At 29.2% G+C, this 25,139-nt stretch overlaps 1 protein-coding gene across 4 annotated transcripts in view; it reads left to right on the plus strand.

Moving 5' to 3' along the window:
- nAChRalpha6 (nicotinic acetylcholine receptor alpha6) overlaps nt 1-25,139 on the plus strand; it is a 389,695-nt gene that overhangs the window by 215,625 nt on the left and 148,931 nt on the right. For all 4 annotated transcript variants that reach the window (XM_076530284.1, XM_076530283.1, XM_076530281.1 and 1 more), the window contains exon 6: nt 8,401-8,581. In XM_076530284.1, the coding sequence (XP_076386399.1) occupies nt 8,401-8,581 (181 nt within the window). The remainder of the gene's footprint in view (nt 1-8,400; nt 8,582-25,139) is intronic.

Raw genomic sequence — 25,139 nt, forward strand, 5'->3', positions numbered from 1 at the left:
AACGTACAATGCGCCAATAATATTCCACAGCTTAAAGATTGATATTACATGAAAAAGAAACATGGAACTTTATTCTATAATATACTGATTTTATAATAAAGTCTCGTAAATGAGAGTGAGTTTATAGGGTCCTTAGGTTGTGACTAGGAATTCACTTTTTTGGGAAGAAAGATGAAAAATTCGGTATGAATCATGGTGAAAGTAGGTTACTATTTGGAGATGAAGCAGTAGATGATGCACCTACATCTAGATTAGGTATTTTGATGTATACAAGATACTTACAAAGCAATTTACACAAAATACCCATGGAACAACTACAACTTCTCAAATTTCTAAAATCCATATTTTCAAAGTACCAATATTTCATATCCCAATTTCCAACTCCTGAAATATATAAAATTCTTAATTCGCAAATTCGTCCACCTAAAAACAACACTTAAGGTAATAACATAAAACGTAAGAAAATACATGCTTCATCGTCATATGTTCATATTTTATAACAAAATCCATGTAAAGTGTGACAAGTTAGGTTAATATCATTCAAAAGTACACGATCCCGGGATAATGGAGGTCGTGAAACAAGAGTACTTCCAACTTCAGAAATATGTAAATTTCCTAACGTGCAAATTCGTGCGCCATAAAACAACACTTAAAGCAATAACATAAAACGTGAAATAAATCAATATTTCATCGTCATATACAGCTCTGGACACCGAATTAGAACCACGTATGAAAATTCCACTTTTATGGTTATAACATTATGTCGCACATGGAAAATTGTCTTAGGTCGTGCAAAATTATTACTAAATACGTTGATAATGATATATACACTACCGTCCATAAGTATCCGGACACCAGCGACATATGTATTCGCGTTGCATGAAAGTTATTCAAGTATCTGCAACAGTAACTAAAATGGATTTTTTTTCTGCGAAGGTCAGAATACTGGAACGTTTTTCCATTGATAATTCTCGTTTGGAACTCATATCTCGATGAAAAAGAAGCTACAGACGAACTAAACCGAAACTGTCGAATGCGTAGCGTTACCTCCATTCTTATCTCCATTGAGGGAACCTAAACATCTACCAACAGTTTACAAACATTTGAAACATATCGAAGAACCCTCTGAATACGTTCTGCACCATAGAAATGAAACACAGTAGAAATTAAAATTTTTTTTAGAATCGAAAGCGTTTCATTAGATTCACAAATTTGGACTTTGTACTTCTGGACATGAATTTTACTTTCACACTTTCATTGTATAATTTGTACTTAAAAATTAATTCTATTACGTTATGACACCTCAAAAAAGATAATAATAATTATTACAAATGATATGATAACCCTAAATACCTTTCGTACAAAGTTCAACTATGTTTTATGTAACGAAACAAAGTGTCCGGATACTTATGGACGGTAGTGTACATAACAATTTGTCACTATCGTGATAATAGATTGTGTAAGTGATGAGCGATTAAGGGTCGTGCGAGTGTTAAGGTTCATCTCGAGTATCGATAGCGTGCGAAATGAAATTCGAATGCCATAGAAAATATCTGCCTACTCAAAAGACTAGCTCACAACTCTGCAACTACATTATCTGAGTTGAAAAGAATTACAGATATTTGGGAAAATAATGAAGATATGTATACAGAGCTTGCTGGAAGCTGTGACCAAAGCAAAGGGTGGAAAGACATTAACATGTGTTAATAATGTTATGTACCGTAGTAGTTATGTCAGTAGCTAATCATTACAATTTGAACAGACCTATAATTTAACGGAAAACTAAGTACTGAATTTGACAGTGTCAAATACTGAACATTTATAATGGTCCTAATTCGATGACTGTAGTTACATCCCTGTCAAGACTCTATTTGAATGTTAAAAGATTAAACACGCTCATAACGAAATCCATGTAAAGTGTGACGAGTTAGGTTAATATCATTGGAAGATACACAATGTCCGGGGATAATGGAGGTCGTGAAACAAAAGCACAGAACGTTTTCCCCTAGTGCAAGTTACTTGTTGCTCGTTGCGCTCGACGCCTCTTCTTCTTCTCCAGCTGAATATCGCCGTCGAAAAGCGGCAGTCTGCGTCACAAAGAGAGAAAAAGGTTGAAGGATAGGGCGGAAGGGTCAGCGATCTTCATCCTAAAGCTAGACAATGCTCTGCCATGCAAAGATCGTCTTTGTGCGGGATGGAACAATCGACGAAAAGCTCGTCCCTTAGAATTCGTAAACGACGCTGTACGCTGCGACGCTTTGTTAACGGCTACGTGAACGGAAACGGAAGTGTCGCGAATTCCTCGGGTTCTCCTCTTGCTTCTACAATATTGATTTATTTGCTCCTTCGTTGTTAACCATTCATTTCATTACGATCCATTATTGAATCGGAGCTTCGATCGTTTAGGTTCAATGTTTTGGAATATTTGGGTCGACGAAGTTAATACGGTTTTCTAGGAATTGTTTAGTTGGAAAGTTCTTTTATTGGAGGTTTTTATCATTTTTATTGTCTTATTTGTGGTAGTGCTTTTGTAACTTAGGAAATTAACTGAGATTTTAGAAAACTACTCGTAATATTAAGTTTGGGAAGTGATTTTAAGTAAATGGCAACTATGGTTAAAATGAAAATTACTGAAAATTGTTTATTGCAGTTTTTGATAATTTCTTGCAAATTACTTTAGAGTAGTAGACAATTACTTCATAATTTAAAAGGCAAACTTAATTAAGATTTTACAAAACTATCTGGTCAGAATACTGAATTTAAGAAGCGAGTTTAAGTAACTTATCAGAATGGTCAAAATGAAAAATACTGAAAATTGTTTATTGCAGTTTTTGATAATTTCTTGCAAATTACTTTAGAGTGGTAGACAACCACTTTACAATTTAAAGGCAAACTTAATTAAGATTTTACAAAACTATCTGTTCAGAATATTAAATTTAAGAAGCGAGTTTAAGTAACTTATCAGAATGGTCAAAATGAAAATTACTGAAAATTGTTCTTGTAAGCTTTAATAATTTCATTGAAATTTATTTATCATCATTGTTACTTAATAACTTAAAAGATAAACTTGATTCAAATTTTATAGCGATTTGTTTGTAATATTAAATTAAATTAAATTTAAGAAATGGTTGTGAGTAGCTGGCTGACGGTTGTCAATAGTGATGATCATTTTCCGAATAGTTTCCTATTGCGTTGATATAACGGTGCCAACTTTTCAGTCTGAAGTATTTATTGGATCCTTGCCCAGGCGTTCAATCAAAAATTATTGAATAGCTTTGGATGTTAACGTATAGCGATATTTCCACGTTCGTTTTATCGAAGAAAATAGCAAATAAGGTAAATGGGTCGTTGTAGGGTTTGCAAATGTAATTTCCTTCGTATAGTTACGTCTGTGTTATAGTAATATCAGTCGTGTAGAAAATATTGGAATAATTGATATTTTAGAGAACTGCTCACGATAAATTCTGTTTACTTTGATAAATAGATTGCAACATTTCTCACGAAATAATTGTATGTACAGTATAATTATTGGCAAATATGCAAAACACATTAATTATTAATATTCAGTGGCCCATATTTCCTGTCAAATATATTCGATTTAAATATAACGATAATTCAAACTGAAATGATCATATTGGTTCGAACGACATACTAACAAATGTTTGTTATTTAAATAATTATTTTGGAAATTACGAATTTTATGTCCGAAATTTAGTGAAGAATTTGTGACATACGTGTAATGAAAGAATGTCACGCTGAAGGAAGAATTTGTGACAAATATGTAACGAAAGCTGTTCGCAGAGCAATATTGATAGTAATGAAATATTTTTAATTACATAGGTTCAAGAATTTTATTAATTTAATAAACGATTCGTTCATCGATCGTCGAACGTTAAATAATTGAACTTTTCGATGGTTAAAATGAAAATAATTATGTACGGTTGTGAAAAGTAAGAATCTACTGCAGCAACAAAATTTGTATTGGAGAATGTAGTATAATATGGCAAGATCAAGTTGATAAACGTGTTAAAACGAGTTAAATATAAAAGAAAAATTATTACTCTCATATAGAATATCTTTAATTATTTCAAATTTGAAATGGTATTCTAAAAATACACGAGTATAAAATAAACGATATGTGTTTTGACTCTTCTTTCTAAAAAGAAAAATTCCAATTAAAAATGTTCTCAAATAGTAAAAACCAATGAAATATAGAACAAAGAATATAAAAATACTTGTAGTATTCATCATAAAGTAATTGATATAAAGCATGCAATAAAAATAAGCAAATATGTTTCAACATCGCTTTGCTTTTAAAACAAAAGTTTTAATTTAAAATTTTTCAATATAACGAACAATAAAAAACGCAATGAAACATAAAACATATTCAACGCAATGGAAATCTTAAATTGACATATAAATGTATATGTTCCATGAAAAAATATATATATTCTATTTTTTGTCTATGAAAAAAATTCCAATTCAAAATCCTGTAAAACGAAAACGTAATAGAAAATAAAAGTATATCCGATAGTGATTCTAAATTGAATTGGGTTTCTAAGAGGAGAAGTAAAATTTTCACGAGTGTGGAAAAGATTATAAACAAAAATGTAGTGTTAGGTAAAGATTCTGTATGTAATAAAGGAATAAAAAATATTCATAATACATAAATGTTATATATCATTACTATTTAAATGTAGTATAAAACATTCCTAAATAAAAATAATCTATAAATATTATATAATAAATATAATTAATAACTAACTGTTAAAATAAGTTATACTGAAGCTATACTAAAAATTTATACCAAAAAATATGTTGAAGTTATACTAAAAAGTTGTACCAAATAACAGTAAATATATTTTCATAATTTTCTCCTCGAGAATCGTAACGTATATTCTTTTGAAGTAGCGAAAAAAAATTTAATACAAAGATCTTCGATAGGAAATAACATTTTATAAATACTTACGATAAAATCTCCTTGTCCCGATGAAAGTCGATGAAAACTCTTCTGTTCTTCTTGCACAGACAACATCGAGTTCGAATATTTTCTCGCCTTATGCCTTTTTTCATTCTTTCCGAGAGAAAGCATCGTAGCCGGCATAATGCCGGAGTTACTCTTGCGAGATGCACAGATGGTGCAAAATAAAAAGACTAGAGTATTTTGATGTTCTGAAGCTCTCACGAGTAGCATGCATATCATGACACATCCTTTTTCTTCGCGTTTCGCGTGATATACTGTCGAGCAACGTGTTAAGCTTCTTTCAGCCTGAAAATCTTTTGTGAAATGAAACGTAGAATTAATTTCGTACCTTTCTTTGTTATTGACGAATATGAAATTTTGATTTCATGAATAGGTTATCGATAAAATTTACTTCTTCTTCTTCTTTGATCACGGTGAAATATTTTCTTTGGGTAATAGAGTAATTAAAGAAGGAAGTCTGATATTTCGTGTTACACATTTTTTGAGTTTTATTTAAGTGTTGAAAGAAGGGTAAAAATTCTAAATTTTTAATGTATCAAAATCTTTAAATTTTCTGTTCTCAAATTTTTTCTCGAAATTTTCAGTTTTATGGATTTTTGAATTTTCTAGTTGTCCAATTTTCAAATATCTGAATTTTGGAATTTCTGAGTTTCTGAGTTTTTGAGTTTCTGAGTTTCTGAGTTTCTGAATTCATAATTTCTATATTTCTAAATTTCCAAATGTCTGAATCCACAATTTCTAAATTTCTAAATTACTGAATTCATAACTTCTATATTTCTAAATTTCCAAATTTCTGAATCCACAATTTCTAAATTTCTAAATTTCCAAATTTCTACGTTTCCAAAATTCTATGTGCCCAACTTACTAAATCCCCATATTTCTAAGCATCCAATTTTCCACATTTCCCAACTTTTTTATCCCTAAATTGAAGAATGTCTAGACTTCTAAATCCTCACATTTCCAAACTTTAAAATTGGGTGAACATAAATTTTGAATTTGACATATTAATAACATAGAAAGTTTCTGTGTCATTTTCAAACTTTTTGCATAGTACTAAAGTATCTTTTTGGGGATCATCATTTATTAAAAACATGAATTCTAAATGAACTTGCTACGTATTTTTGGCTTTGTAGTAATATGAATCCTGAAATTGTATTTTATAATTAATTTATTGGAGGCGTTCAGAGAATACAAAAATTAAATGTAAAATAAATTCGTAAAATTTCTCTTAGTTTCGTTTTTCAAATACATGAATCTTAAATTTGTATTTTTTTTATTGATTTACAATTATTTTATTATAGACATTCGACGATTAAACAAATAAAATGTAAAATAAATTCATAAAATTTCTCTTTGTTTCGTTTTTTAAATACATGAATCTTAAATTTGTATTTTATTATTGATTTACAATTACTTTATTATGGACGTTCAATGATTAAACAAATAAAATGTAAAATAAATTCGTAAAATTTCTCTTTGTTTCATTTTTCAAATACATGAATCTTAAATTTGTATTTTATTATTGATTTACAATTATTTTATTATAGACATTCGACGATTAAACAAATAAAATGTAAAATAAATTCATAAAATTTCTCTTTGTTTCGTATTTGAGAAATATGAATCTTGAATTTGTTGGTCATTATTGATTTATAATTACTTTATTATACACGCTCAGTGATTCAACAAATGAAACGTAAAGTAAACTCGCAAGCTTTCTCTTTGCTTTATAATTGAAAAATACAAATTTTAACTTTCGTTTTATTATTGATTTATTATTTTATTATGGACCTTCAGTGATCCAAACGTAAAATAAAGCTTTTTCTTTGCTTTGTAATTAAAAAACATTGAATTAGCGTTTCTCTATTGATTTCGTTAACACGTATTTTTTATTTCTCTCATTTTATTCAAACAGCTAAAATTTCTTACTGTACTTTGATAAGCCTTGTCACGTCGGAGGTCTCCTTTTCGTGAACAATTTACATTGAAACTGATACAGGGCTGATTATAATTAAATTAATTTGGAGAGCCTCTTTGACGGCTCATCGTTTGCATAAGTCTGATGTACGAACCTTTAGATTACACTCTAGGCTTGAACGAGCACAGAACGTACTTTAATTTCCTTTTGCATTGCCAAAGGCTGCCAGTTAAAATCGTTTCACAGAGCGAACAAAGTCGAAAAGCTAAATGTATTTCAACGACAGACGTCTCGGAATAGAATTCAACGATTCGATATTCTTTTAACACTTCTTTCAACCAAAATTGATCTTATCCATTGAAACGTCAATCGTCGCAAATATTGTAAAGGAATTTAAAAGTATTCATTTTTACCACTTCAAATATCTATTATCCATTTCTTTCTTCTGCTTTTTTCTTATTTCTTAAAATTGAATTTTATGGTTAACTCGATGTTGTCGGAACATGAAGTGAAACTTACAAAGGAATAAACACAAGTGAGGCAATAGTTGAGCTTATTATAGTAATAAACAATTAAGATTGCAAACGTAAAGAATTGTTATTTGATAAATTTTGTTTTATTAGTAAAAAATAGAACAAATATTGAAATTCTTTGAGTCAAATTTTGTAAGTCGATTTGATCTTGCCAGAATACAAATATCGAAAAATTAAAAAGATAGTAATTTATATAGAGATTGTTGCAACCGTAAATAATTGAACATTTTCTCCACCAACAAAATAAACCGTCTTAAATATTAAAATTTACAAAAATCAAAATAACTTTGTCAAAATGGAAATATTAAAATTATAATATGAGCGATTAATCGAAAATATTATAAATAAAAATTAAAAAAACTGTAACAATATACAATTTGTAGTAACTCTCTTTTCTTTGCTAATGAAACAGACTTCAAAATCTTTTACAAATCTTAATTTTTCCAAGACAGAAAAATACCTCGATTAATCGCGAATGTTATAAAAATAGATATCTCGGTTAATTACAAACTTTAAAAGAAATAAAACTAAAATTCCCTCGGTTACTCGCAAATATCGCATAAAAATTAAAATTACTTCGATAAATTACGAGCGGTATAAAATAACTAAAATTGTAGTATCTCGGTTAATAGCGAATATCACACAAAAATTAAACTACCCGGTTAATCGTGCAAATTAAGATATCTCGGTAAAAAAAAAATTAAAATGTCTCCGTTCTTGAATATTATTAAAAAAATTAAAAAATTCTTTTGTTTACTCGCGAATGTCGTAAAAAATTAAAATAACATCTCGTAAAATATTTGAAAAAATAGAGAAAGTAGGGATGCGTGAAATCGGGATAAAAGCTAAAATCAAATATCGGAATATTGAAAGAACGATCGGTGAACCGTGACTATTAGAGCGAAATAATAATGCCGCGAATAAGGTTAATTAGGAGAATTAATGATGTGATATAAACACATTAGTGCGGATGAGGGTTTCGACGGAACGTACCAAACAAACGTGGTGGTCACGCATAACGGCAGTTGCCTGTACGTTCCTCCGGGCATCTTCAAGAGCACTTGCAAGATAGACATCACTTGGTTCCCCTTTGACGACCAACACTGTGACATGAAGTTCGGATCCTGGACCTACGACGGCAACCAGGTACACTACTGTCTCCACTACACACTAAACACGCTCAGAATACACGTCGAGCACCACAAACTCTTACTGATCCTGAATAATATCGAGCTCCTCTCCCGAAACGACAGAAAACCCCGCTTTTGCCATTATTAGTAAACGGACTCTCTGAAACGTTCCTCAGGAGAAAGATATTGTCATGGGGAGAAATGCTTATTACTGTTTCTTCGTTTTTTAAGGATTTGGTGATATTTCTTTATAAATTAATATTTCTTCATTGTTCAAGTATATATTTATATTTTTTCGTTTACTTATAAATTGCTGTTTGTTCGTTCTTTTTAATTTTATTGAGTTTTCTCATTTTACAGAAATTATTAATATTCCTTCGTTTTTTAAGGATTTGGTAATATTTCTTTATAAATTAATATTTCTTCATTGTTCAAGAATATATTTATATTTTTTCGTTTATTTATAAATTACTGTTTCTTCGTTTTTTTTTAATTTTATTAAGCTTTCTTCATTTTTAGAGAAATTGTTAATATTCCTTCATTTTTTAAGGATTTGGTGATATTACTTCATTTTTTTATAAACTAATGTTTCTTCATTTTTGAAATATATATTTATATTCTTTCATTTATTTATAAATTACTATTTCTTCGCTATTTTTAATTTTATTGATTTTCCTTCATTTTTAAAGAATTCATTAACATTTCATTTGTTACAGATTTATTAATATCTTTTTGTTTTTAAGCAATTTATTGTTATTTCTTCATTTTCAAAGAATTTATTCTTATTTCATCATTTCTTAATGAACTTTTTGTTAGTTTTTCATTTTTTTTTAATTTAGTATTATTTCGTACTTTTTCGAAGAATTTATGATTGCTTCTTCATTTGTTCGATATTTATTGATATTATTTTATTCTTTTTTTAATTTATTGCTGTTTCTTCCTTTCTTTAAGAATTTATTGTTATTCTTTCGTTTGTTCAAAATTTATAGTTGTTTCTTCATTTTTAAAAATAATATATTACTATTTTATTATTTCTTACAAAATTTATTGCTATTTCCTTATTTTTTAAAATAATTTCTTTATATTTCTTCATTTATTACTAATTTATTGCTGTTTCTTCATTTATCAATAATGGATTGTTATTTCTTCATTTATTAAAAATTTTAAGGTCGAATGCTATCTACTTATGGAGTTTGGTTAAATTACAAAGTGTCTTGGTATTATAATTAATTTGATTAATTTGTAACGTAGTTCTGATAGATGGTTGCATTTATTGTTGGTGCAATTAAGAATGGACTTTTTCAAGCTAGAATAGTTATTCATTTTATCTTGTTGACACATATTTGATTTATAATCTAGAGTGAATATAGTTGCAAGAAAAATTTGGAATTTTGGGTTTGAAGCTAATATGATAGTGAAATAGTTATATCTTTTTAATTGAATTAGATTTATTTATTGATTCTGATATAATTCTTTGATGAATTCGTTGTACGCTTTCTTGTAAATTTTGTTCGTAAAAAGCGTAATTGTCATGAAAAAGTAATTAACAATAGTTGGACTTTGGGCGGCTTTACAAATATAAATTTTATAAGATTTAAAAACTACAACAATTTTCTCTAATTTTATAAGATATTTGTTAGCGCTCTCCTTAATTTTATAAAATTTCTCAAAAATTTTCTTTCATCTTCCAACATTTGCGTTAGTCTTTTCCTTAAATTTATTTTTGTCCAAAAATTTCTTTTAATTCTCCTACATTCGTATAAGAATTTTTTTCAATTTTACAAAATTTGTATAACAATTCTGCTTCATCTAATAAAATTTGTATAAACATTTTCTTTAAACTTATAGATGTACAAGAATTTTTTTTAATTTCACAAGACTTGTATAAGAATTCTTCAATTTTATAAGATTTGTTTTTATAACAATTTTCTTGAATTTGATAATATTTATATAAGAATTATATTCAACTGTTAGTTAGTATTCAATTTATTGTACAGACTTTGTAATAAACGCAGTTGCAATTAAATTACACTAATTATAATTATTATTGTTCAAACTGTTGAGTAATGGAAGATGGCGCATACAAAAAACAAAACATAATTATTACTATACGTATCATCATATCGAATTGAATGGAAGGTTTCGTAATGGAAGATTATTCGATTCTGTGAATTTATCCGTCACAATAACTGTTCCATTTCAGTCTACCATTCGGAGAAATTATTATTGTTAATCCTTCCTAATTGAACGTATTATTCCAAACAATATTTTACTATTTCAACAAGCTAACTTTGGAACAATATACCAATACATAACGATGCAAGAAAATATTTTTACTTTGTTATAATTATTGTGTTTAGTTCTCATCATTCTTTAGTTTAGAATTGCGAAAATAATTGTAACTTACGTTAATCGTTTCACTTCACTTAATCGTTCAATTTCGCTTGAAAGTGTAAAATCTGGTGAAGATATTCGAATACTACTTTATGACTCAGAAGTATCATAATAGAATTTACATAACATCACTATGAAGTTGTTGCTTTAAAAAAGATCTCTTAATAAAAAGTTTATCGATAGTTTTATTAGAAATGAAATGGCTACCATTTAAAGCAATTTGCGACACGTTTCAAAACACATAAAATGAAACACGATTTTATGGCAGGAAAGTATCACACAACAAAACCTATAGTATATCAATATCAAATTTAAGCTGTAATAAAATTGAGTACCTCACGTTTTCAACGATAGTTTCACTATTTGAAAAAAAATATGAGTGGAAGTGAAATGTTTTTAATTGAAAACCGATTGATCCACCGGTTTATTCAAAGAGAAATCCACTATATTGTTATTGATATCAATAAAATATTTGTTTTTGCACTTCAAACTAATGTACTATAATCGCCATTTTGCGTTACTTTTATGTCATGAAATCATGTTAGATATTTTGTGTTTCGAAACTGAATTTTTTTTACTTAACTAACATTTGTTGTAAACTGTTCATTTTACCCTAAAAATATTTAATTGAGAACAATTTAATTTCCTTATACAATTATTGTTTTCTGATTTTTAATTTTATATGCCACACTATCTTGCAATAACTTTATTGCAAAATCAACTTTTGAATCGCAAAATATTTTAAAGTTTAAATATTAAATCACAATTTAATTTCTTTATATAGGTACATTCTTCGGACCTTAAACTTTAAATACACCATATACGAATCAATCTACAACTTTATCTCATCAAATTATACAAAAAAATAGCTCAACCAAAAGAGTCCAAAAATCGAATTTAAAATTTTAAATATTTAATTAATCCCAACCTAATTTCTTTACATAAATACTTTATTCAACTTACAAACTTTAAATCCACTATACATGCATCAATTTCTGTAAAATAACTTTATCAAATTATATAAAAATAAGAAGAAAATCGCTGAGCAAGAAAAGTCCAGAGTTTTGAATTCCAAAGGACCGACAGTAAATGCGCCATTTATTTAAATGAAATGGAAGAAAGACACAAAGCAATCGAACTCCGATTATTATTCGACAGCGGTGTTCAGTTTGAAGACGTTTCATTTATTTCCCTGATCTGTCAGATAATAAAAATGTTTCTCTCCGTGACGTGGTCCTTCTTAAATGGAGACGCTTTTGGAGGCCGTGCCAAGGATCGATAAATCCTTATTGCCACGATATTCGACCTCGAGTCTCCAGTCAACCTGTCAGAAAGAAATGTCCTCATGATCCTACGCCCATAAGCTCCCTCCTGAGGCTTCTTTGTCCGACACAAGAACTCAGTGCAACACAATAGCAACGCTCCATAGATAGCCGTTCGTTCTCACGCTTCGTAGCTTCAGCTCGGATTTTTATATATAATATAGGTATATTACGTATACATATATATATATTCTTTACGTATAGGTATATATATTATATATTGATACGTAACACGCACATGTATCAACGTACGTGAAATATCGAGAAGTATGGGGAAAGAATGGTGGTTCTTGATAGCATCCTGTTGATAAGAATATTGGATGTCCTCTCTCGCTGTGATCTTTTCTTTTACGTTTTTTAAAGAGAATCATGTTGCACTTTGCTCGTTGATCAGGATGGAATAGTTATTTATATCTGAATATTTTTATTTTCGCATTTAGGTGTTTAACATTGACTTTGCTCATTTTGTACTTTAGTCGAATATGTTGTTTTAATCGATAATTTAAATCGATGCTTTTACGGAAATATCAGATGGGTTAAAATAGGTTAGGTTATTAGATATTTTACCAAAATTTCAATATGTCTGTTAAATAGCAAGTAAATATCTGGAGGTTCAGGAGGTATCAGATTTTGATACACCTTACTTTTTATATTTTTAGTGGAGTATCTTACTTTATTAGGACATTAGTGTTTTCATACAAGTATTAAGTTTGTTAGGATAAGTTAGGTTACTGCATATTTTTTTACAATATTGATATCTAATATTACTGCAAATGATAAATTAATTATCTAAGATTTGAAAAGATTCATTTGTTCAGAAGTATCTAAATTATCAGTACTTTCATACAAGTATTAAATGCATTAGTTAGGTTAGGTTACTGCTCTCTAAAATATTGCTGTCTACATTACATCAAATAACAAATACCTAAAATTTCAAAAGATATGAAATGATACTTATGCAAATTATCAGTGCTTTCGTACAAGAGAGTCAGGTTATGTTACATCTCTGTGTAATCTGTGTAATATTACTTGAAATAACAAATGAGTAACAGTGATGTCCAAGGATATCAAATAGTTTTCGCTTCAGTGATACCATTGAATGTCACAGTTTGCAGTCCGCAGTCCATAATATTGATTTCGTGTTGTTCCAATTAGCACTGGCGATATACAGCGTGTCAAACGATATCGCCTAAAATTTTCAAACCTAACCGTGAATGGTTTAAATAACCATCTGTATTATTTAGCACGAAATTTCTCGCCAGTGGCTGATTCACATGAAGTGCGGGAGTTCGCATGTGTGGCCCCATTAATTGTATTCCACTTTCGAGGCTGATTACCGCACGGAAATGTGTAGCGTGAACCATCGACGGATTAGAACTCGTCCTATTCAATTATTTCCGAATTGCGGCCAACTTCAGGTAATCGTCATTAACGGAACGATCAGTGTTATCGACGCGTCGACACTGTAACGTTAATTGGCAGCCGTAATTGGAGTTGTAAGAAGTTCGATTCATTATCTGCCCCGTTCAGGATAATTAATTGACTCGCTATGGACGTGAGATGAACTCGTGATTTTCTACTATATTAACGAATTATTTTCTACTTTGTTGTTCACTTATGTATCAATGAATTCAGTAATTTCGTGTTGATTGATTTGTTCAGATTAATCGAATTTGAGATTCTTTAGATATTTGCGGTTGAACGTTTCTTGCTATTTTTTTTTAATTTTCACTTGCTAGAGGTATCAAGTTAATGTAGTATAAAATTAAATAATTTTGTTTTAAGTAGTAAATTAGTTATTTACACGGATGAAGTTGGTATTACATATAAATTTTATTTATGGCAAAGATATAATAATTTGATTTGTTGCAATATAACATATAATTTTATTTTTTTCTGTAGAAATTAAATACTTTTAATTATCACAGATAACTTGGTAGCTTTTATATAGAATTTAAGGAGTATGATGTCATTGGTTAATTGAACTTAAGACGTAAATAAACGTAGAGTTTACAGAATTCGAAGCAGTTCCTTTTTCATTATTTTCTTATTGAACGAAAGAAGCTAGATGCTTTCAATTATCATAGATGTTACATTTCGTATAAAATTTAAGAACTTAATTTCATCAGTTAATTAACGTTGAAACTTGAATGTACAGTTTACAGAATTCGAAGCAGTTTCTGTGTCTGATCAATTGCTTACTTATACTACTTACACCGCACAGAAATCAACATTTCATGTTTAATGCCACTTTGCAATAATTTTTATTATGTATCATAAATGCTATTATACAAATGAAATTAATTACTCTTAATTATTACAAAATATTCACTAAATTTTTATCGAAATTAAAAGCAATGTTGTCATCGATTAATTAAAATTAATGATTAAACAAAAACGTGATTTTTAGAACTTCGAAGGATTTGTATGACTTATTAATTACTACCTAATACTATTTACACTGAACTGTAATTGGTATTTCGTTCACAAATATAAGAATTTTAATTATTATAATTGTCATCAAATATTAGAACATGATTACTTTCAATTGACACAGAATGTTTATTAAACTTTTAATGAAAGTAGAAACAACGTTAATATTGATGAACTGTAATTAAAAACGAAATAAAAGTGTAATATTCAAAATTCGAAATTCATTATTTCTGACAAATGGGTGAAATTATTGTATGAAATCAATATTTTCTTTCAATTACATGAACTTACAAATTTAATTTCTTGATTACCATCCAATAATTATTTTTAATGAACGCAGATTATTTACTAAATTTTTACCAAACATTTATACAGAAAGATCATTGAAATTATTATTAAATAACGTAGCTAATTACTGCTTAAAAGATGTGTAAGAAACCATGTGAATATCTTCATGTATTGCGTGATTTAATTTTCGACATGGTACCTCATTATTGATATTGTATACAACATTCGAAATCTATAAATAATCATATTCATTCTGAGGGTAACGTACATTAATTTGTATAACGCAAACTGATTTATTGAAAGGAAATAAACAGTAGAAACTGAATGAGTTTGAAATTTCCCCGAGGTATCATATACGCTACTGTGTCAATTGAAATTGATTTGAAGCGAACGAAAACAGTTCTGTCAGCATACCAATTTCATTCGTCAGGTTTCGATTTCCCTGTTACTGATACTCAAGGTACTCATTTAAATGGCCATTAAACGATTGATACGACGCGCAATTAAATATAAGGTATTCTGTGATAGTTCCATTCAAACTTGGCAAATCAAAAGAGATATAAAAAAGATTCCTACTTTATTGCCGTCATAAATTATGAAAATTTCATTTTTGTATCCTCCTCTAATTTTTCTGATTTACGAGGCGTAAAAATACATTTCTCTTGAAGTAGGAAGTTGGAAGTAGATGAAGTCAATCTTTTTGACAATTATTTTGTGAGAATGTGTCTTCGTAATTCAAGTTACAAATATCTCACTGCCTTATTATTAAATTAAATGTATCGCGTGATACAAGTTAGTTGTTTGACAAAAATTATATATTTTTTATTGATGTATTTAACTAATGACTTGTACTACTTACAGTAAGCAGTGACCAGAATTTTACGCTATATTTTTACATAATATCTATGTAATAACACAGACATAATATTTTCCATAATTTTGCAAAAATAATGTAAAATATTTATTTTGTAATTATTATAGAATATTGATTAATTTTTAAACAAAAATAGAGACAATGACATCATTAACCAAAATTAAAAATGAAACGAAAATATGATTTAGAAATTTGAAACAATATGCTTCGCTAATATCTTACTTACACTTACTGTATTCGAAAATGAAGAGTAATTTTTGTGATTACCAGTCATGTTAAATGAAACGATCGCAGAATCTATTAAGTTTTACCACAATTAACACGGCAGAAATTAAATATTGAACGGGAGTATAGTTTGCCAAATTCGAACCGATTCAATTAAACATTAATACCGAATGCTTCGTTAGCATAAACGCGATTAATTACTCTTCGTGCTTAATGCAATCTGCAGCCCGCTGTCTCGTAAATAAAACACGAAATTCATATTTAGTGTACGCAATGACAGGTTTATCTCGGGCGTGAAATTTATGCAAAATTCCTTCGATAAACTTATTCGTCGAGTAACTAACGTTTGCTTTTTGACAATTCCACCTGTTCCGTATTTTCAGTAAATATTTGTTGCGCGATAAAACGAGAAATATTATCGGGGCGATTGGAGTTATCGGTGGCGCTGTTAACAACGATCGAAATAAATCGAATAAACGTCTGACAAGCCTAACGATAATGAAATGTCTAACGAGATATCAATGTCTGTCGAATCGAGTTTTCGTGAAAAGCTTCACCTGCCAACCACCACTTTCCGCGTTAATTATTCTTGACATCGGTCGTGTCATTTTTTTCCCTCCAAAACGAATGTTGGGGTATTAACAAATTTATCGACAGTTCAAAGCTTCATCTCTCGAAACAGAGCACAGTCAAAGCTCAATTTTAACAATTAACTTTTATCTGCCGTCTGCAAGGAAAACTTTTCGAACGAAGTTTTACTTTTATTAGCGAGCTAAAGTTACCTAATATTAATTCCTACGACGTGAAAGCTAATTTTACGGCTTTTTAATTTTCTGATATACCTTCAAACGATTTTACTTTGATAATTAACCCTCTATAACCCTCATATTCTTATACAAACTTTGTACGATGAAATTTGTGGGCACCTGTTTATTTTTGATTCACAAGTTCCCAGGAAGAATATTCGTTCTATCGCTTTATACAATTTTTATGGCATGTATAAGTTATGGGAAATTTAGAGCAGAGTATAGAGGGTTAATAAAGTGGTACGATACAATGAGAGATTTTCTAGGATTATATGGTTTCAGGGATATAATTTACGTTTTATAGGATTTAGGAGAATCGTAGTGGTGTGTAAAGAGTGGGGTAATAAAATGGTAGAGCACTTTCTTAGAGGTACTGCAAATTGCAATGAAATTTCTAATATAATTCAGAATTTGCTTTACTATAAACACAGAAATTAAAATGATAGAGCATACTTCTAGAGATATTAGTATTCGTAAATTCCTGAAATTTTTAACCCATTCTAGACAGGTAGACATTCTAAAATTCTACAGTTTTTCATTTTCAGTTAGGACTATAACTCAATTTTTATGATATTTGAGTCAAATTAAATTTGTACACATAGTATGTTTTTTAATGTAAATCCCGCAAATATCTACAAGATTTAACCCAGAAACTTCGTGATGGTTTCAACGATTCCGATGCTTTATTTCTATCGTTCTTCAACGGCGAGAGAGGACTATCTATCATCGAAAGCGATCAAGAGAGATAAAAGAATCGAATCAAACGGAAGCGAAGATAAATTTTACTGTTTCACCTACTTTTCGAATGTTTCACGACTGTCTGAATATAAATTTCGATAATGTGCACTCGTTTGATCGTGAAAAGTCTGCTTAAAACGCGATGTCTGGCGACATCTTCTTAACGTTTGCAACGATTTGTTACGCGTACAATCTCTCAAGAAATCTGACCAAGTATTTCTACAAGTTCTTTAATTTTCCCGAAAAAGAAACGATACTCGAAGTTTCTTTTGTTTTTCAATTAAAAGGGGAGTTACGGAAATAGGTTGTTACTGAATGTAACAACGGAATAAAACATGTTTCAGCGAAAATCGGTCGTTTACGAGAACACAAAGGGCGTACGCATAACAAATTCGTGAACGCAATCTCGGCACACGAATTGGCTATAAATGTGTTTGAACATCATACACGTATATATACTGGTGTCGGTATTAACCCCTGGAATAGAAAAGGGGCGCTACGATGGGCTGATGTCGCTTGCCGGTGTTTCTTGCTTTCACGGGCTTTCCTATGGAACATATCGGCCGAGCTTTCCATTATATTACATATGTACACTGGTACATGAGAGTATTCCAGCATTTGCAGTACGTTTATGGTTAAAATAGATACCTTCTTTTTATTTAATAAAAGAATTTTTTTGGTACGTGTTTCAGATTTACGATCGTTACTTGTCATTCGTCATTCTTTTTGAGTTGTATACAAAATTTGAAATTTTAGAATGTTCAGAACCTTTATTATAATTACTAAAATTACAGTTTTATGTATTATGAAAAATCTGATACTGTTTTTACACATTATTGAAAGTCTAATAAGATTTTTACTCGTTATTAGAAGTCCAATACGAAAGTTTCATACTTTTTACACATTAAAAGTCCAATACAATTTTCTGACATAAAAGTGTATCACTTATGACATAAATTCCTAATAACTGTACGTTTGACTAAAATTACTGTATTTATATGTGCGATACAAAGCTTGTATTCGCGATTCAAAATGGTTGACTGACTAGTGAAATGAAATTTCTGTATTGTTCCTTTAAAGTGGACATGCTGACACAATTTCATGACTTGAAAGTTCTTTAAAAATAGACACGTGACACATCGGTTTAAAGCTTAAAGTTCCAAGCAAATTGCTGTATAAGCGTTTCATTCATATTTCTAATACAAAATGGATGATGTACTGTTTCATCAAACAATGATTTATAAACAGGGAAAGTCTGACACAGTTTCATGACAAGTTCAAAATTGCATACATATATGGTATATCTATTTAAAGCATGATGAAAATTTTTGTGCAAATGTAGTTTTATCTTCATTTTCAGTGAAAATTTTATATGGATTCTTTAAAATAATTTACTTTTGTTGGAGTACATAATTCAAACTGTAAATGGTGTACCTTTTATTATAGAATGTTTCAAGTAAAAAGTTGCACAGGAAGATTTTTTTAATTTTTCACTACGAAACAAAAAGTTCCTGTATTGTGAAATATATTTGAAAATGATCTACTGATAGATTAAGCTAAATTATAAAGAGATTAACTGTTTCAAAGTAAAAATAGTCATTTAGTATTAAAAATATTGAAAAAGCGTTTATGCAGTCATTTTTGGCATACTTTGAGCTTTAATTTGATATACAACAAGTACTATTTTGTAATACTTTTCTGTCATGAAATCGTCATCAATTCCATAAGCGTTGAAATGTGTCATTGTTTAAGTGATAGATATTTGTTTTATAAAAAGTATCAATAATCACTTCTTTTTCTCAAACTTCTACTAAATATACAATTTAATTTAGTGGATGATACTTACTATTTTGTGTAACTTTTATGTCATAAAATTGTATCAGACTTCACATTTCAAAATTAATTGTTTAATTTAACAGTCGTTCATTTTGAGTTAAAAATATCAAAACTTATTCCATCACTTGCCAGACTCCTCACGCTTCAATTCGATGTGCTATAAGTGTTATTTGTCGGTACTTTTATGTCATCAAACTACTGTGTTAGCAATCCACATCTGACATCTACTCAAAGTTCACACTTCTGAAGCTTGTACCATCCAACATAAAATTCGTGCAGGAAAAATTCAAGTTTCATCCAGTTTGCATAAACAACTATCTATTTTAACTATGAACATATTGATACTCGAAAGCTTTCGTGTACCTGTGTCTATTATAAGCACGAAGGCGAGTTAACCAGGGAAAAATAAAAGAAGCAAGTGAAGGAGGAAGATATCGTGACCCAAACCTGACCCATACACCCCCCTTTAGGAATTAAACGTATTCTACCCTCCTTAGTTGAACTACCCTCTCAATTAAAATTTTTCAAAATCGATTGAAATGTTAGTTCAATATTTTTTTGGAGAGTTGAAATTGAACTAGGAAGGGTAGCTTCCCAACCACCCCCTTCTCGTGGAGATAGAGAAACGAACAGTGATAGGGGACGTAGGGAAACAGGATGACCGAGAACACAAATGACCCAGAATATACTTATACATGTCTCACACACTGACACATCGACCAGTCAAAGCAGGGACCACGTGATTATGTCTGAGCTGGAAATTGCGAATTAGCATGGAATAATCATTCACGTGGCTCTACTATCGACTCCACATCAATCCTCTGATGATCAATACCTCGATCCTGATCCCAAATTTTTGCTGTCTGCTGCTTTTCTTTTGGATTACTTTTTGGTTTCATTTGATGCTTTGCTTTGATCGATCGCTTAACGACGAGCATGATCGCGTTTCTTTTGGAAACTTTATCGCTGATTGCATGGAAAATCAGTTGCTACTTTTTGAAATATAGGTGGAAAGTGAACTTGAGAATTGATAATGGTTTGTTAAAGTTTTGAGATGATTTTTTGAATTAATCATCTTTCGAAAAGATAAATAAGTGCTGGCATGTGTAATTTTGTTGTATTTTAAAGTATTTAGTAGAAATTTTAGAATTGAATAATTGATAATTGATGACGCTATAATTGTAAGAAAAATATTTCAAGCTACAATTATAGAATAATATATTATTTTGTGAGAATATTGAATAACGTAATTTTTTTTAATCAAATTATATTAGATTTCTTGTATCCAAAAGTTTGAAAGAATTTTTTAAAATTAACAATATAACTTTTGAGATAAATATTTTGACTTAAGAAATTTTCTTGTGTTTCTAAAAAATTAATAAACAGTAATATTTCACGATATTTAAAATTGTTTACCTAAATGTTGTCAATTGATTATATAAAAAATTTTGAAAATCAATAATACTAAAATTGTAAAAATAAATATTTCGAATTTTTACAAATAATTTTGAAAGAATATTAAATATCAGCATGTGTAATTATTTTATAATTACATTTTTTACTAGTTAACAATTTATAAAGTAGAATTTTGTATAATATAAATTTTAAATTAGCAATAAAAATATCTCGGATAACACTGCAAAAGGGTGAGTTACTGTAGTTTACTATCTTAAATAATACTTCTGCTTATGAGATTAAAAAAGCGTATTGTTAAGAAAATTCTCTTTAGCGCAGCATGTTCTTTGCAAGTCTTGTAGTATTGAAAACTTTAAGATTATTTTGACTCTTTTTTTTGAATTACAATTTGCCAATCGTAGTTTGTTTTTGATCTCTAACTCTATGATCTGCAATAATTATTGGGTGAACAAATATTTACTATTTAAAAAATATGTCTCATTTTGTGCAAAATTATTTTGTTACAGGAACAACACTGTTTCGCAATTAACAATATCTTTGAGATATTGTACAATCAGTAATTTTGCAACATTGATTGCAAAATTATTTTAAAAAAGATCGTGTTTTGTTCAACAAAGTCAAAGTAATCTTAAAACACACAAGACGTACAAGAATCCAAATATATTTTATTTTAAAATATATATAATCTTAGAAAATAAAAATTATTTAAGATAATGTGTAGCTCATCCTAATTGCAAATTGTTCAATTAGTTCCAAATATTTATGTCAACATTGTTAAAGAAAAAATATTTTAAACGGGAGGGGTGAAAATTCGCTTTATTATCACAACTCTTTTTACCAATTCTCAAATCGTTAAATGACTAAATTTTAAATTGATAAATCTTATATTTTTTTCTTAGACAAAATACCGTATGTAGAAATACATTCAAAAACAGTAATGTTAATTTTTTAATTGACAAATGTAGGTACAGTTTCTTCAATCAAGTTCAATATTTCTCTTTATATAAATTTAATATTAATAATTAATAAGTCTTTGAAAAATGATTGATGAACTTCAAACGACAGAAAACGTTGGCTCATTAAAACTTGTTAAAATAAAAGTTCTCTTTACAAAAAGTAAGTCGACAAAATACAATTTTATTTAACAAAATACTAGTCGATAAATTGTACAATTTTATCTTACAAAATACTACAATATTATTTAGCAAAATACCAGTCAATAAATTGTACTATCATTTTCTTAAGTCCACAATCCTGAAACGTTCAGAAACCACTGTAACTTAAAAATATCACTAAACTATACGTCGTTTGAAGTAGTGAATTTTCAAAACTTTAACAAAACCACCATCACTTTCCTCTAGAGCTTGAAATTCGCAAAGTAACAAAAGAAACGATCGAAGTTTGTCTCGGCAAAGTATTTTACGATCGTTTTGTTTACGAGTAATCTGCAGACACCGGTTTTCGGTTAGATTAGGTTCTTTTCGTTCTCTTTTTCGTTTGTCGGAGTCGATTCGAGATCCCCGGCCATATTCGACACCGTAACAACGGCAGCGAAGTTGATATGGGGATCAAGTTATTTGCAATCTGTCGACCCGTTGTCCAGAACCCAGGCAAAGTTTCCATGGTGGAGTCGATAGCTGAGTGACGTTTCCATGCCAGCCAGTAGCGAGCTTTTGCTCTTGAAATTCTCCGGTCTCCTGGGCATTGATGAGGCCTGCTACTCTGTAAATCGATTCCACGCGACACGACCTTTATCGACTATTTTCTTTTTGTCTCGATCGACCATTCTGTTATTCTTAATTACGCGATTGCTTCTGTTTTGATACCTTAATCTTTTGTTCGATACAGTTCGTTTCTTTTCCTTTCGAATCAAATCATTTTTTAACTTCTAAAAGATATTAAACGTGGTTATTGTTGTGCGGTAATTATGTGGAATGATATTTATGGTAATTATTTGAAATGATCCTGATGTATGCGAAGATCAATGTTCTGATTAATTAGTATGGTGAGTTAGAAAAGTATTTGGTGAAATTGTCATTTTGTATAGTACTTTAAAGACATGTAGTAGTTTATAGATTTAGGTAGACTCGTTATATTGCCACAAACGAAGTGGGCGGAGCTTGAGCACTGTAGACCTTGTCATTGGTACACTGCCTTCGGCAGTCTTCGTAACTCTTCGGATAATAGTACAATTGAGAAGAAACTCGTTCAACCTGCAGTAGTGGTAATATAACGAGAGTCCACTGTAATAATTGATTACACAAAATTTGAAATATTATTATCAGAATTGATAGAGATTATTATCATTATTAGCAATTATTAGAATCGATGAAAATAATTTGAAGAGGAATTAACACGATTCTTACTTAAAGATAGTATTACAATTTCTTGCTTCATTATCCATTATCTAGATTACTGAACTATCTGTTATTCAAATTATCATCTTACGTAAAATTATAGTTCAATATTAATTTTTAAAAAATTGACAAAGCGAAAAATTTCAGCCAAAATTTAGAATAAACCATTTCTATTACTACTTAACTTTATTAGTAGTTTATTGAAAATAAATTTTATTAATAATGTTACATAATAACTTTACATAAGATACATTAAGCTTATTAACAATGAATTGAATTATCTGATACGATGAAATAATTCAAATGTAAATAATGAATAACTAAAATGAAGTAATTAAAATTAAACAGCAGCTGAAATAATTACATTTTTTAACGAAAAAATGTACTGCAAAGTTTAATATGAATTATATATATTTTTTAATAATATAATAGAGTATATTTTCACTTCTCTAAAGAATTACTCAGAATATTGATCATTATAGCAAATACCAAGATCATTGAAATATGATTTATTATTTATACTACTCCACATAATTACCAAACTTTTATTTGTTTTATCAAACATATTTTGTTAGAAATGGATTGACTGTTTCTTTCTTGAAACGAAAACAAAAGTGTAATTGTTAATTACACAAAGAAATGGTGTTTTCTGATTGATCTTTTATTTTAATTGTTTTAATTAAATGCATTGCTGATTTTAAGACACCTTAAAAATGTGAGGAGTTCTTCACGGATATATAATAAATTGCACTTGTCTTTCTTGGTGTATAGTCTCAATAAATGAGTCCTACATATTTTCTGCGCCGAAAAATCAATGAAATTAAGTGTTATGTGTAGTAGAATATATAATATTAAGTTAGCATAATGAAGCTTGAAGGTGTCGAAAAGTATTACCAGTGCAAGGTACGTATTAAATCAGTGTTGATGTAGAGAGAATTAATTTATCGTTTAACGATTATTATTAAAATTCATTGAATAACAGCTCATTGAAGTTCTGTAATATTCTATTAAAGAAAGTAGTGTTATACTACTTACGCGTCAAAGTTTTATTTATCATGTAATTGTAGTTTCAGATAATTATGTAGTGTGTACAGTTGACTATTGTTATATTGCCACACTGTATGTGATACGTTTAAGCAGGTTTTTTGACTTGGTGAATCTCTAACTCTAGTATTTTCTAATTTTCTAATTTCCATATTTATTATTTTCCAAAAATTTTCAATTGTCACATTTTTAAGTTTCCATCATTTTCAGTTCTCATATTTCCAGTTTTTTCAATTTCGATGTTCTTAAATTTTCGAAATTCCAAATTCTTATTGTCTAATTTAAAATATTTTAAGCTTTTAAAGATTTACCAAGTTTTTGAGTATAAAAATATTTAACTTCAACTTGTTAATTTTATAGTTTCTAAATCTGTAGGTTTTCATAGTCTCCGAATTCCTAAATCTCTAAATTACCAAATACTTAATTTTCCACATTTCTCAATTCTTAAATTCTCAGACACCTCACTTTCTATATTTCTCCATTACCAAATTTCTAACATCTCAAATACCTTCATTCGCACATTTCTCAATTCTCCAAATTCCAGAATACCTAATTTTTCAATTTCTCAACTTTTCAAATTCCTAAATAACCAAATATTTAAATCCTCAAATTCACACTCTCATTTTCCCAAATCTTTAACTTCCTACATTCTGAAGTATCCAAGTTCCCAAGCCTCTAATTTACTAAATCTCCAAAGTACAAAACTTCTAAGCCCGTAACTCCTCAAAAGACATCTCCATGTGTATCTTCGAAACTAGTCGTCATCACTATAAACTAGTCTCCAGCAAACCGCCCCTAATTCCTCCAAACAGTGAAAATCCCCAGAATCTACAATCCAAAT

Source organism: Megachile rotundata, chromosome 4 (assembly GCF_050947335.1).
Source record: "Megachile rotundata isolate GNS110a chromosome 4, iyMegRotu1, whole genome shotgun sequence".
NCBI lineage: Eukaryota > Metazoa > Arthropoda > Insecta > Hymenoptera > Megachilidae > Megachile > Megachile rotundata.